Consider the following 15,277-nt stretch of genomic DNA (forward strand, 5'->3'; position numbering starts at 1 on the left):
CATAAAAGGACAAACTGATAAATTGAAGCTCATCAAAAGTAAAAACTTTTGCTCTGAGAGAATTCTGTTAAAAGGATGAAAGTACAGACTGGGAGAAAATACTTGCAAACCAGTATATCTGACAAAGGACTCCATCTAGAACATATAAAGAACACTCAAAACTCAAAAAAAAAAAATCGAATGAGAACATGGGCAGAGACTTGAAACTTTTCCCTGGAAAAGATACGCAAGGTGCAAATAAGCCCATGAAACGATGGTCCGCAGAATTAGCTGTTAGGGTAACTCAAATCAGAGCCCCAGTGAGAAATCACTGCGCCCTGTCAGAATGACTAAACTCAAGCATAGTGACAGCACCGGGTGCTGGTGAGCATGTGGAGAAACTGGATCGCTCGTAAATTGCTGGTGGGAAGGTAAAATGGTGCAGCCACTCTGCAAAAACAGCTTGGCAGCTTCTTAAGAAGCCAAGTAGGTAACTTGGCTTTTGACCCAGAAATTGCATTCTTGGGTGTCTGCCCCCGAGAAATGAAACCTTACACTTACACAAAAACCCGTGCACAAATGTTTATAGCAGCTTATGTGATAGCCCAAACCTGGGAACAGCCTGGATGCTCTTCAGGAGGCAGACAGGTCACTGGGTGATGGTGCATCTGGGCGGGGAGTGCCACCCAGCAGGGACATGGAACGAGATCCTGACATACACGCGGACTACCCAGGACTCTCGGGAATTATGCTGAGTGAAAAGAGCCCATGCTAAAGGTTACATGCAATAGGATTCCACTTATGTGATATTCTGGAAATGACAAAATTATAGAAACGGAGAACAAGCAGATTAGTGGTTGCCAGGGACTAAAGGGCAGGATGGGAGGGAGAAGGGCAGTGTGGGGAGTACCCAAAGTTGCCTGCCCTGTCCTGTCTCCTGCCAGCCAAGCGCTCCCTCTGCCGGGATGGCCCGTGTTGCCTTTAGTGGGATCGTCTGAGCCACAACCACAGCTGGGTATCAGCAGAGCATGTGTGGCACTCAAGTTCTGTGACCAGGCTCTGCTTAGAGTCATGGACACAAATGCCCATCACATGTTTCAGTGAAGCTCTGATCCCACGCCAAGCAGACTGGTCTCACAGTGGTAGGAAAATAATGAAGTTAGCTTCTCCTGACTCAATCTTTGGTCGTCTTCCTATATGCACGGGGACTTCATGCATGTCCCCATTCTCGTGTCTGACTTAACCCCATGGGACAAGTCTGGAGGCACAGAGTTTGGATGGCACATTTGTCACTCCCTTGGCACTTGCGTAGTTTGCAACCGTGTCCGTGCAACCTGACCTAGCAAGTTTCTGGGTATTGCTGGCCCTGTCATCAGCCACACAATCCCCTGGCCAGAGTGCCCATCACTTCCCATTCCTCTTTAGCAACTGATGGGATCAAAGACTAGACCGTTAGTACGTTAATACTGCATACTGTTCAGTGTTCATGGGAAACCACAGCCTCTCTGTTACTTGGTGTGGGAGGCTGAAATAACAGCCCCCAAGAGGGACACTATCCTGGATTGTCCAGTGGACCAGTGTAGTCACCGGTCCTTATAAGAGGCTCGCAGTGGGAGTGAGAGAGGAGAAGGTGTTACGGTGACAGCTGCAGATGCTGGGTTAATGCCCTTGCGAGGTGGAGGAAGGGCCCCAGGCCAAGGAATGCGGACAGCCTCCAGAAGCCGCAAAAGACAAGGAAATGAATCCTGTTCTGGAGACTCTGGAAGGAACTCTGCCAACGCCTTATCATTAGCCCAGTGAAACTGATTTCGGATGTCTGACCTCCAGAAGTGTGAGATAATAAATCTGTGTTGTTTTAAGTCTCTAAGATTGCAATGACTTGTACCAGCAGCAATGGGAAACTAATACACTAGTATTGTTTTAACTAGTGCTTGCTCAAAGCTAACCAGCCAATTACATGAGTCCCACTTCCAGAGACAGTGACGTCCCAGAAAGCGACTCTCTCTTCCTGGGGTCCCCAGTTGACTCTGGGGGGCCTTGCTGGCATCCGAATGGACCGCCGTTTCTCAAATGGCCCCATCTCCTCTGTCCAGGGATGTCACCCCAGTAGACAGACGACATCTGTTCTAGGAAACTCCAGCACAGGCCTGAACAGCAGAATCTGTGCAGCCCCCCATGGTTTGGACATAACCACCTCACTGAGGTGGGGACCATTTGCCTTCCCTCACGCAGACCTCCCCTCTAACCTCCAGCTGGACCCCAGGGCACTTTTTATTCCCATTTGCAAGGAGAACTAGCTACACCAAATAGAAAATTCAAACAGCAATGAAATGTATCAAGACAAAACTGCCACAATTCAATAAAAGCAGCCTTCTCTCCGGGTCTTTCTCTACACGTGGCCATGTAGTCACCACATGTAATTCTATGTTACTGAGACCTGCTCATTCATGTTATTTGCTAACCTATTTTCATCTCCCATGTCTTGGAAAGCCTCCAAAGCAATCAATCTAAATCTTAAGGGAAAAAAACCCCTGTACCACCTAAATAATGTTCCAGTGAGCAGGTCCACAACAATTTTTTTGATCAGTCCACTTCTGGGAAACTTCTGGATTTATAAGCAACATTGAAAAAACAAATCATTTACTCAGCATGTATGTCTGGGGCGTCTACTTCACCAGGCACTGTTTCAAGCTCTAAGGATTCAACCATGATCGAAACAAAGTTCCACCTCGTACAGCTTGGGTTCTAGAGAAGGGAGACAAACGACAACCAGACAAATACTCACTGGGCTTGTTGGGGGCATGGGTGTGAAATAACCCCCGTGGGGGACAGGGAGAAGGGAGTGCGGGGGCCGGGGGAGACTGGTCAGCCTATGGTGGTCAGCAGAGGCCTCTCTGACCAAGGGACAGTTGAGAGACCCAAGTGAGAGGCAAGCCTTGAGGGGACAGAGGGGCACCGGGCGTTTGGGACGGGAGGAACAGGAGTGTGTGTGGCCTGTTTGTGGAGCAGCACAGAGGCCCCGGGGCTGCAGCAGGGTGAGCCAAGGGGAAGGAGAAGACGAGGAGGAAACAAGAGCTGGGTCCTGGAGGACGCTGTTGGCCTCGAGAAGACTATACTTTGTGCTAAAATAGGAAGCAGTTTGGAGGCTTTGGATAGAGACTCCATATGACCAGACTTACGTTTTCTGCAGACCAGTATGGCTGCTCTGTGGAGAAGAGGTGGTTGAAAACAGACCCTTCGAAGGCTGGGGCCTTGACCTAGGAGGGCCTCACGGGGTCATGACTGGCTGGGTGCAGGACAGGAGATGAGGAGCGAGTGGGTTCTGAGGGTACAGGAGAGGGCAAGCTGATGGCGCTTGCTGAAAGACTGAATTAGGGCCAGGAGAGAAAGAGAGGGGCCAAGGGGGACTCCAGAGCGCTAGGCCTCAACTGTTGGGTGACTGGAGGGGTCAAGTGGGAAGACAGCAGAGCCGGCAGGAGGGGTTCTACTGTGGACATGTTACACGTGAGAGGTTTTTGTAAGTGATATTCCCAGGGACACAGTGGGCCATAGCATTTGAATTTCCGGGAGAGTCCTGGTGGAGGAGACATCACTATCTAGACAATAGTTAACACCATGAAGTTTGGATAAGACCATCCAGTTGGGTGGGTGTAGACAGAGAAGCAGCCCAAGGACTGAGGCTTGGGGCTCTCCAGTGTTAAGAGGTCACAGAAATGAGGATGAGCTGACAACAAAGCCTGTGAAGGAGACAGCAGGGTCCTAGGAGCACCGAGAGAGTGGAATCCCAACAGCCACGTGAACCACGTATTCCAGGAAGGGGGGTGCGATTGGCCGGGTCCAGTGAGAATCGAGTGAGGCCCGAGAATTGGCCGTTGGATTGGGCAAAGTGGGGGTGATTGCACCTTGGTGGAGGGGTATGGCCCAACTGATTGGAGTAGATTCAGGAAAGGGTGGTGGAGAGAAACGGGGGAAAGTACGTATGAGCACTTACGGAATGTTTTTCATAAAGGGAGGCAGAGAAATTGGATGATAGCTAGAAAAACCAGATGTAAGGCCCATATGGTGTGTGTGTGTGGGGGGGGGTTAATGGCACAAGAACAACATGTTTATATGCTGTGAAAATAGTCCAGTATAAAGGGGGAAAGTCGATACAGAGGGACGCCCTCAGAGAGACAAGAGGGAGGAGGTCCAGGCAGGGTGGGCAAGGCTGCCTGCAGAATGTGGGATGGGACAGGAGGGACGGGCTGGTGGGGGTGGAGTGAGCCTCTGTGTCCTTTTGTGGCTGCTTCCGTTTCCTCAGGGCCGTCACCAAAGAGAGAGGAGGGAAAGGTGTTAAGGTTTTAGAGAAATAAGACATGTCCATGATTTCATTTTTGCACATGTGTCTCTATCTCTGAAGGATAAAATCAGGAAGGAATCGCTGGGTCAAGGGAACACACATCTTAAATCCAGGCAGCATCACCAGATTGCTCTCCAAAAAGCAATGCCAGGGCAAGGGCTATCTCATTATTCTGTGTCCTTTAAAACTTAGCCTCTTTCTCGAATTGGTGGTGGTACTTGAACGTTTTCTGACAAATGGTCCAATTTACAATTCACTTTGGACTTACAGTCTGGTATACCTTAATGGTATTTTGGGGGGGGCACTTAAGCAAATAGGAAAAGACAAGGAAATGAAGCCACTGGAGGTGAATTGTGTCTAAATTCAGCTCTTTGGCCTTGAGGCCTTTCACTTTCATTTGCCTCAATTTTCCTCATCTGTAAAATGGGAGTGGTAGTAGTTCCCAACACGTTGGGTGGTCCTGGGGATCCATGAGTTCAGCACTTACTACCAACTGGCTCCTGGGAAGCCCTCAGTAAATGTCCCTTTTACTTAAGCAGATTCTTTTTTTTATGATAATTTTTTATTATGTTATGTTAGTCCCCATACAGTATATCCTTAGTTTTTGATGCAATGTTCCATGATTCATTGTTTGCATATAACACCCAGTGCACCGTGCAATATGTACCCTCCTTAAGTTAAGCAGATTCTTATTACAGTGCTTCTTGGAGCCTTTTTTATGGATTTTGCTTCCAAGATCGGTCTCTGCTCAGTAGCATTTCCGCAGATTCATTGAGGCACTCCCAGGACCAATGTCCCACAAACACACTCTGGGGGCTGATCCTTTAGATGACATGAGATCTATCCTCTGTCCTGCTTTCTGTCTGCTCCGTGTGGAGGCATGGCTCTGATGGGCTTGGCCAGATGTGTGACTGAAGAGGGGGAGTCCCTCCCACATCAGCCAAGCCCTTGATGGATGAGGGAACCTGACACAGATGGTTCTGAGGTCCCGCAAGGGTCTGAGGCTTGTCATGTGGCACAGACATTGAGCAAGAGGCTTGGCGCCAAAGTCTGCAGCTTTCTCTTCCTTGTCTGCATGTGACTTGAGGAAATTCATTTTTCACTCTCTCTACCTCCCTCTGCAAGGGCACAGTCCAGAGGTGAAGCCACATCACCCCTGCCCCAGGTGGAAGTCATATGCACATTAGAGGGGGGGCCATCCAGGCTGAGAAGAAACACCTTCCTCATGTTTGGAGGCAGTAAGAATAATGGTTACAATAGTTCCTTGAAGTCAGTGTCAATTAGAATTTGCTGGAATGTGGACCCACTGGTTAGGATGGGGTGGTGGCACCTACGGGTATGCTGGTAGTAATCACTGGGAATTTACCTAGCCTGTTAGGGTTCTCTGGAGAAACAGAACTAATAGGGTGTGTGTGTGTGTGTGTGTGTGTGTGTGTGTGTGTGTGTCTGTTTATACATACATGTACATAAGGTATATATACATATAGATATGGGTTTAGACATATAAAGGTAAATATATATAAAGATTTATTTTAAGGAACTGGCTTGCATAATTATGGAAGCTGGCAAGTCCCAAGATCAGCAAAGTGAGTTGGCAAGCAAGAGATCTGGGAGAGCTGATGGTGTAGTCCTACTCTAAAGGTCAGTAGGCTCGAGACCCAGAAAGAACCAATGTTTCATTTTTAGTCCAAAGGCAGGAAAAAGCTGATGTCCCAGTTCAAAAGGCTGTCAGGCAGGAAGAGTTCTCTCTTATTCAGGGAGGGGTCAGTCTTTTGTACTATTCAGGTCTTCAACTGATTAGATGAGGCCCACCACATTAGGAAGAGCAACCTGCTTTACTGAGTCTATTGATTTAAATGGTTTTGTAAGGGGAGGTGTTGGGGGATGGGGTAACTGGGTGATGGGCATTAAGGAGGGCACACAATGTGACAAGCACTGGGTGTTACACGCTACTGATGAGTTATTGGACACTACATCTGAAACTAATGACGTACTATATGTTGGCTAATTGAATTTAAATAAAATAATGTGGTTCAAATACATGAAAAAAATTACATATCCTAGAAATGAACAAATGTGGAATACTTTTTTCTTATATTTATATTTTGAAAACTCATTTTATGAATTTGGGAGGATATTCAAATCATAAAAAGAAAATATAGATGAAACAAAAAATAAATTTTTTTTAAGATTTTATTTATTTATTTATTTAAGAATGAGAGAGCGCATGAGTGGGGTAGGGCAGAAGGAGAGGTAGAGAGAGAATCCCAAGCAGACTCCCCACTGAGCAGGCAGCCCAAGACAGGGCTTGATCTTAGGACCCTGAGATGGTGACCAGAGCTGAAACCAAGAGTCGGACACTTAACCAGCTGAGCCACCCAGGTGCCCCAATTTAAATGTTAATCTTATTCAAAAACACCTTCACAGACACACTCACGATAATGTTTTGCCAAATATCTGGGCACCCCCCCCAGCCCAGTCAAGTTAACACATAAAATCATCCATCACACCTATGATTTGTAAAGGGAACCATGGCAGAAAATAAAAAAATAAAAATGACAAAAGAGGCTTAATTGTTAAACCTTAAAAAAAATTAGAGCAACATCACCCCAAATCAAGACCGAAACCACCATTAGGACGTCAAAGTCACCAGGTGCAAGAGAAGTTGAGAAAGAACTTCTTTCTTTCTTTGGACATAAGACAGGGAGCTGAGATTTGAAAGACGCCCAGCGGAGGAGGATGTGTCACTCAGTGAGGAGGCCCAAAGATTGTCACAGGCAGACTCTGTTCTTGGTGAGACTGACCCATCAGCTCGGGGGTGGAACAGGCCTTGCGTCTCGTTGCATAAGCTGCCGATTTGCTCACTTGTCAGCCACAGCCTGTTCTCACTGAGCTCCTCCCACGGGGCAGCACTTTCCAGACATTGTCATTCGTAATCTTCATAACAACCCAATTAGGTAGGAGGTGGAAGAAACCAAACCTCAGAGAAATGGAGGAATTTGCCAAAGGTCACATGGTAAGTGGTGGAGCTGGGATTCTAGTTGAGATGGGTCTGACCCAGGACCAGGGTCAGCTGCCGGCAGGAAGGGTGGGTATGCGCTGGCCCGCCTGGATGCCCAGGCCAGCCTCTGCAGAGTCGGTGGCCCAAACCGGAAGATGGAAGGTAAGCATAGGAGCTAAATGGTGCCCAACCCCCCAAATTCATATGTTAAAGTTCTAACCTCCAGAACTTCAGAATGTGACCTTATTTGGAGATAGGGTCTTTACAGAGGTGATGAAGTCAAACAACGTCATTTGGGTGGGCCCTGATCCAATATTATGGGCATCCTCTTAAGAAGAGGTTAGGACACAGACATGCACAAAGGGAAGACGGTGCACAGACATGGAAGAAGACGGCCATCTACAAGCCAAGGAGGGAGGCCTCAGAAGAAACCACCCCTGCTGACATCTTGATCTCAGGCTTCCCACCTCCAGGAAATAAGTTTCTGTTGCTTAAGCCTCTGTGGTGCCTTGTTATAGAAATCCTAGGAAACTAACCCAGCAAGCTCCCCCACGATTCAGGAAGAAGCAGAGGCCTCCCCAGCCATGTGCAGAGACCCGGGACCATTAGGAAAACAACAGTTTGAACAAAAATGTCATCAAACCAGGACAAATGAGGACAGCACGTCTTTGGAGGAACTAGCCCTCACTTTGAAACCAAGACTGAGAAACGTTCATTGTCACCATTGGCTCTGGCCGTCTTGTGTGACCGGTTCTTAACCACATGCTTCCTAGGAGCGGATGAACCCTGATGTGGGCATGTCACCTGGCCACCTACTCTCCACCCTTCCAGATGGGGAGTGAGCAGGAATGGGAGGCAATATGCTTTTGCTGTCACCATCCCTGACAAGTGGTCCCAGAGAGCCATCCTCAGGCCTCACTGCTTAACTTGGCAGTGAAGGAAGCACTGAATACGAAGTCTGTAAAGTTAGGTTCTAGTTCATGGAATCACATCACCATCTCTGAGAATCAACCCCATCGTCTGTGAACGAGAAAAACTCCTGTTCTTTGTAATGTCACAGAGGCTTTCTGTCAAATAAGATCATTCATTATTATCATACCCCCATCCATTCCCCAAAAGGGTTGGAGTGGGCTTATTATAAAGACTGATCAAATGGAATCATCTAAGCAAGCGTAAAGTAATTGAAGTTAAGAAATGAAATTAAGAAATGGAGGACATGGTTATATGTTATACTATGAGATCTAGACTAAGCCCAAAATTTACCTGAGCATCCTGGCAGCCAAGAGAAAAAGTGAAACACTTACAAAAATAGGAAAAAGAAAACTGTAAGATGCTACTGTTTCACTTGTACTTCTTTAAACATTATACAATATTTAAAATGATTGTTTTATTTCAATGTGCAGATTCCAAACATGAACAGAATCCACCCATGTTCTAAACTCGAATTCGTGCATTTCTAAACATTTTAGACTTTCGAGGTTCATTGAGCTTAGAGCAGATTAATTTATCCCTGTGGCCTCTTCCGAATCACAATCTCATGTTCTAGACGAATCCAGTAAATTTCTTTTCTCTCCTTCTCTCTTTATAAAAATAGTATCAAAACCTACTCCTAGTAGAAACATATAAAATATATAAAATATTGAAAAATATAATGAGAATTAAAATATCTATTGTCTCCCTGTCCCATCCCTTTCAAATGACTTCATTCCAGTATTTTCTCTGTGTCTTTTGATTTTCTCAGTACTTCTTGACCCACGAATTTTGGCTTGCCTTTACCTTAGAAGTTTTTGCACCGGGTAAACACCATGTAGGAGCCTCTAGAATTACCAGCTTGTCAACCTCTCCCGGATTTGGAGACATGAGCCCTTTTGCAAAGTCCCTCGGAGACGCTCCTATCCGCTGTGCCCTTCCGCCAAGTCAGAGCTGCCATTTAGGGAGGCTTTGGGCTCGAGGCACAGGTTACCATCGCCCCACCAAGGCTGCTGTAGTCGAGCCCTCCCATACCTTTCATGTTGCCAGATCCCGGGGCCGATCCTCAGTCCTCACCTTGCCTGACCACCAGCAGCTTTGGATACAATGGCTACTCCCTGACTCACCATTTTCACTAGGCTTCCAGGATACAACACTCTGTTGCCTCACAGTCCCTCCTCCGCAGGTGCCTTGGCTGCTCCCCAGCATCTTTTCCGAGTGTCCCTAGGACTCAGCACATCACTTCCTTTGTTTGCCTTCGCTTGCCCCCTTGGTGATCTCGACTGATCTCCTCTGCTCTCACTCTGTGAAGATTTCCATCATTTATATGATGACTTCCACATTTATGTCTCCAATCTCCAGACTCTTTGTTCACCCGTCTGCTCGACGACTCCACTTGGAAATGGATTAGGATCTGAAATTCAACACGTGCCAAGTCAGAGTGCTCCTCGCCAGAAGTCTTTCTCAATCCAGTTGACAGCACCGCCATATAAAAGTGAGGTATGTGTCAGGAAATGGGGCTTTATACACATTACTATATTTTCACTTTCCCAGGGCTGGGGAGAGTCCCTTAAAAGTTAATTAACTTTTCAGAGGGCTTTGGAGTCATGCAGGTCTGTGGGTTCAAATACCAGCTCTGCCATTACTAACGATGTGACTTTGGGCAAGCAACCCACGCTCTCCAGCCCTGCCAACCTCAAGGGTTGTTGCAAGGATCCAGTAATGCATGAACCCATCGTAGGCCCTTGGGAAAGGTCCCTTTCCATCCTGTCCCTGCACTGCCCTAATATATCCTGGAAACCTTCCTCTTTGTCCCCAGTGAGCTCTTCACCAGTGCTCAGCCCGCCCTGACCTTGCAGGGCTCGCACCTTTGCTCGTGGAGTAACATTGGCCTTGGATGCCCTGGCTCTGCCACAGCCCTCTTTGTGGGCCGGCCTTCCATAATGAGGGTGCTGGTTGGCTGGGCCTCCTCGGGGCACGGCCCACACCCTGCTAAGCAGGGGTAGCGCCCATGTAGGGCTGTGTGCTTCTTGGTTGGCACTCCTTCATTCAACTCACCTAGCACCGAGCTGGAACCGACGAAGTAGTCAGAGGACAAAGAAAGGGGGGAAGCTAACGGGTATTTAGTGCTTAGTCGGCAGCAGGTGCTGCTCTAGTGCTCTCGTTAGCCCCACTTCACAGACGAGGGAGCTGAGAGCAGGCGGCAATGCCTAATTGGTCCAGGGTCACATCGCTAGAAACTGGCAGAGCCGGTATTTGAAGCTATGCGCTTGGCTCCGGAGTCCACGCTCATCCCCATCGTGCTGTTCTGCCAAAGCAGAGCCTCCCCTAATGGTCCTTTAGGCTCCAGAAGGCCCAGGCTACCGATCAGGCAGCTGATACAGGGAGGGAGCCTAAGAGAAATTCGGTATAAAGGCAAAGACATCTTTTCTTTTGGGGCCTCTGGTTTTCATACACTTGACTTGGATTTATTTGTTACTTTTCTATTATGGGGAATTTCAAACATAGACAAAGGAGACAAAATAAGACAATGTCCCCCACCATGAAGCCAGCGCCCCAGTGTCAGCAATGGTGAACTCATGGCCAGTCTTCCCTTCTCATCCACTTCCCTACCGGTGTCACTTATTTTTTCAATAAGTAGGCTCTACGCCCAACGTGGGGCTTGAACTCAGGACCCCGAAATCAACAGTCACACACTGCACCAACTGAGCCGACCAGGCGCCCCTCCCCTCCTGTGTTGTTTAGAAGCACGTCCCAGACACTGTCTCATTGCAGCTCCAGAGGCTACAGGACGTATCTCCAAAAGATAAAGATACCCTCCCTATACCTTAGCATTAACAAGTATCCCTTAACGTTACCAAGTATGATGTTAAGTCATATCGGTCAGTGTAATTTCCAATTATCTCATTAGTGTCATAAAAACCGGTTCCTTTCGTCATTACCCACATTTTGAGAAGCAGATGTTTCTTTGAGGACTTTTTCATCCATAGGTTTCCACTTTTTAGTTCCCTGAAATCTAGTTGCTGGTGAAAGTGGGCCATTTGTCCTGTGGAGTTTCCTGCTGGATTTTGCAGAATATAGCCCAAAAGTCTCCCATAATGTGCTCTTTTGTCCTCCGTACTGCCTGTCTGTGGGTCATCACATCTAGACGCTTCATCAGACTTATATTTGGATTTCTTTTTTTTTTTTCCCAAGACTGTTTCATTGGTGGTTGTGTATTGCTCTATCCAGAGGCAGGTAATGTCCGGTGGGGCTGTTATGATAATTAATCCCATTCATTGGTTAGAGGTTGCAAAACAGTGGTGTTTTGTCTTCATTGACTAACTGGGGTTCTTCTCAGAAAAACTTCCCCTCATCTGCCATGTAGGTAGCCCTCAGTAGGAAAAGAGGGCTGAACACTGAACTCTCTTCCTTTGATTACCAGATTTCAAAATAGTGACTTTGCTTGCGTCCTTCTACAATGGCCAGTGTATTTTTCTTTTCAGGGCTATTCTGAATGCACAGAGTTAAACATATTTGATGTCTCCTATCGCAATAATTATTCTTATTGCTGTTCAGACGGGCCCATCTTGGGCAGTGGGGCTTTCTATAGGCTGCTCCTGAGCCCAGTTGTCATGACTCCCAAGTCTTTAATAACTTCCTTGCTAGTTGACATCATCAGATGTCCCAGAATCAGCCCATTCTCCAAGAACCCCTGGGGTTTTTCTTTGTTAGAAATTTACCAACCAAAAAAAAAAAAAAAGAAAGAAAAGAAAAGAAAGGAAGAAAGGAAAGAAAGAAAAGAAAAGAGAAAAGAAAAGAAAAGAAATTTACAAACCACAGTCTGGACATTAGAGATAATCCTTGCTCTGGGTTGGTCATTGGTTTTAGTCCTCTACAGTGGCAGAGCTAGGATGTACACATCTATGAAATACTTCCTACCCCGGGAGCTCCTAATGCTTCTTTCAACTCACATTGGGAACTATAGGTACTTAGTTGCCCTCTTCTGTTCCATTTCTATCCCCTTTCTTCCACACTGACAGTCCTGGTTTTCAGAACATCAAGAATGGTAGAATCAGGGGCACCTGGCTGACTTAGTTGGTAGAGTTTAAGACTCTTAATCTCGGGGTCATGAGTTGAAGCCCCACGTTGGGAGTAGAGTCTACTTTTTAAAAAACGGTAAAATTAGAATATCATTAATTACCTATTTGCTTTATTCCACAGTATTATGTATCTGACAACCTCAGAATAACAATAACAACACTATTGCAAAAAAAAAAAAAGGACTGAATAATTGAAAACCATGTAAATAAAACCATTTCTGCAGTTGTTTTGTCCTTAGGGTTTAACCAGCATGGGATGTCCAGTCAAATTAGTGTGCATTAAAGTCACTTAGAATAATGAGGGTCATCTGTATCATTTTGTTTTCCGTTTGCAGAGATTGTTCATTTCAAATTCAATTTTGTTTACGACTTGGTAAAAGATTCCCGTAGCACAAAAAGGCAGGGAAAGAACTCAAATGCATATTGAGAAGTGAAGAAGCCAGCCTGAAAAGTCAACATACGGTGTCACTCCAACTTCATGACATTCTGGAAAAGGTAAATCTATGCAGATAATAAAAAGTGCAGTGGTTGCCATAGGGCAAAGAGGTGGAGGGATGAATGGTGGAGCCCAGAGGATTTTTGGGGGCGGGGAAACTGTTCTGGAGGATGCTATCATGGTGGATACACATCACTATACATTTGTCAGAGCCCGTAGAACGTGCATCACCAAGACCGAACCCTGAGGTCATCTCTGGACTTTGGATGATAATAACATGTCAATGTTGGTTCACGGAGTGTGACAAGTGTCCAATTCCAGGGCAGGATGCCCACCGCGGGGGAGGCTGCGCCTGTGTGGGGGTGGGGAGGAAGTCTGTGCGAACTCTCTGTACTTTCCCCTCAATTTTGCTGTGAGCCTGAAACTACTCCATTTTTAGTTTTTCAGTTCAGATGTTTCCAGGATCAAATATATTTTTTGAAAGGTACATTTAAAGAAGTTTAGCTTCTATGCTTGTACCTTCTATTCTTTCCTATTTCTGAAAGAAAATCAGTTTTAAGTGTTTTGGATCATCCTTCTGTTTTTGTTTTTGGTTTTTTTTTTTTTCCAGTATCTCACACACACACACATACACACACACAGGCCCCTCTCCTCCACTTCCTTAGATACCCCCACTTAGCACTCTCTCTGGAGACTTCTAGATAGTGGTTATATATATAACTTTCTGTCCCAAGAGTTGTTTCTGTTTATCCCACTGCTGAAATACCCTCTTGTTTTTCTTTCAGAGCAATAAAAGTTAATCATGCATTTTCAAATCCATGGGTATCCCATTATGCAGTGGCCTTTCCCAGATGGACCTCTTTGCTTGCTCCGTCTGTGGCTTTCCATCTCACTGGCTCCTCATCCCAGGCAGGGGCTGAAACACGGTCTCTTGAGCTAACACTGGACTTCTGCCATTGTCCCGATGTGCACTGAGTCGTTGGCCGCTCATCCAATCCCGTTTAAAGCCCTCACACACTCCTAGGACCTGCAGATAACGGGAGCAAAGTCCCCTTGTAAAGAAAGGGACACATTCTGCTATGTAGATGAATTTTAACCCTCTTGCCTCTCAGGGAACTTTCTGGTGCTTGTCCGATCAGGCCGGCTCATGCTCGGCCCTGTCGTGGAACACCTAGCATCTCTCCCTGTCACCCCCACTGCAGTCGTGCCACACACTAGCATCCCTTTCAGGGTACAAATGCTACTGCACCGCGCCTCTTGGGGGACCAGGTGTTGCTATATGTGCCCATTGGGAAGACAGGTGGATCTGTGACTTCGTATCCCCAAAAGGACAGAGAGAGATCAGTTTTGGGGCTGTTTTTGCCAGGCTTGGTGGCATGCATGTTTTCAGACTGAGAGGTTTTGATATGCGCTTTTGAGCTAAGACACCCGGACTCGAGAGGGCCTTTGAAAATCATCTAATCCAGTAGTTCTCAACTGGGAATGATTTTGCCCCTCAGGACATTTGGCAATGTTTGGAGATATTTTTTTGGTGGTCACAACAGGGGGAGGGAGGCGCTGCTGAAATCTAGTGGGTGGGGGCCAGGGTTGCTGCCAAGGGCCTACAGTACATGGGACAGCCCCACAACAGAGAGTTACCTGGCCTGGAAGATCGGGAGTGGCACAGCCCTAGGATTCGATCTAAGTCCTTGTTGGTGATGATGGGGTCTGCAGACCAGCAGCCTGGAGCGGAGGAGTCCGTGGAGCTTGCTAGAGGGTCTTGGCCCCCATCCCAGACCTACTGAACCAGAATCCACATTTTAACAAGACCCCAGGTGATTCTTCATCCGTTAAGGTTCAAGAATCACTTCTTCAAGTGATTCCCAATCTCCAAACCAGTGTCAAGAGGGGTCTGAGAGCAAAAGTCAAATCTCCCACCAGAATGTAGTACTCAACAGAGGCTCTGTCTAAACTAGCCAGCTGTTTGAATATCTTCAAGATACTTATTTTAAGGAATGATTTAGCCTGATCATTTTTATTTTTGATCTGGAGATAAAATCCCACAAACCCTTCAGTGGCACATTCCAATATTTTAAAGCTCCCTTGAAGCTCTCGATCGGAGCCTTTGCGGCTCACTCACAGAGGGTACGGCCTTGAAACCCTCCACCCGCCCCCAGCCTTAGTTATTTCCCGAGTATCAGAATAACCTTCCTAGACAGCGAGCTTCCCAAGAGCAGACACAGGGCTCCTTCGCATTCAGTTTCTCCTAGTGCCGAGCACAGTGCCTGGCAAGTCGAAAACTCCTGTTGTTGAATTAATGGAATTGAGAAAAGTGAGAGGGAGTAAAGAGAAGAAGGGAGGGAGGAAGGGACAAAGGGGAAGGAAGGAGACCAGCAGGCCAGCCGCCCCTCCACAAGGCACTCAGGACACAGAGTTTGGAGTCCAGGAAAGGAAGGTGGGACGCACGGCTCTCACAGGGGCCATTTCCAGCT

At 46.9% G+C, this 15,277-nt stretch overlaps 1 protein-coding gene across 15 annotated transcripts in view; it reads left to right on the top strand.

Moving 5' to 3' along the window:
* DOCK9 (dedicator of cytokinesis 9) overlaps window positions 1-13,127 on the top strand; it is a 294,889-nt gene extending 281,762 nt beyond the window's left edge. For 3 of the 15 annotated variants that reach the window (XM_087865027.1, XM_087865028.1, XM_045810969.2), the window contains 2 exons: window positions 9,651-9,788; window positions 12,706-13,125. In XM_087865027.1, the coding sequence (XP_087721153.1) occupies window positions 9,651-9,788; window positions 12,706-12,747 (180 nt within the window). In that variant the 3' untranslated portion in view covers window positions 12,748-13,125. Of the gene's footprint in view, window positions 1-9,650; window positions 9,789-12,705 lie in introns of all 15 variants that reach the window. The other 12 variants (XM_087865029.1, XM_087865030.1, XM_087865026.1 and 9 more) reach the window with 7 other exon arrangements.
* Window positions 13,128-15,277: the final 2,150 nt, after the last annotated feature.

The sequence above is a fragment of the Ursus americanus genome, chromosome 10 (assembly GCF_024610735.1).
Source record: "Ursus americanus isolate L20-20 chromosome 10, mUrsAme1.1.p, whole genome shotgun sequence".
NCBI lineage: Eukaryota > Metazoa > Chordata > Mammalia > Carnivora > Ursidae > Ursus > Ursus americanus.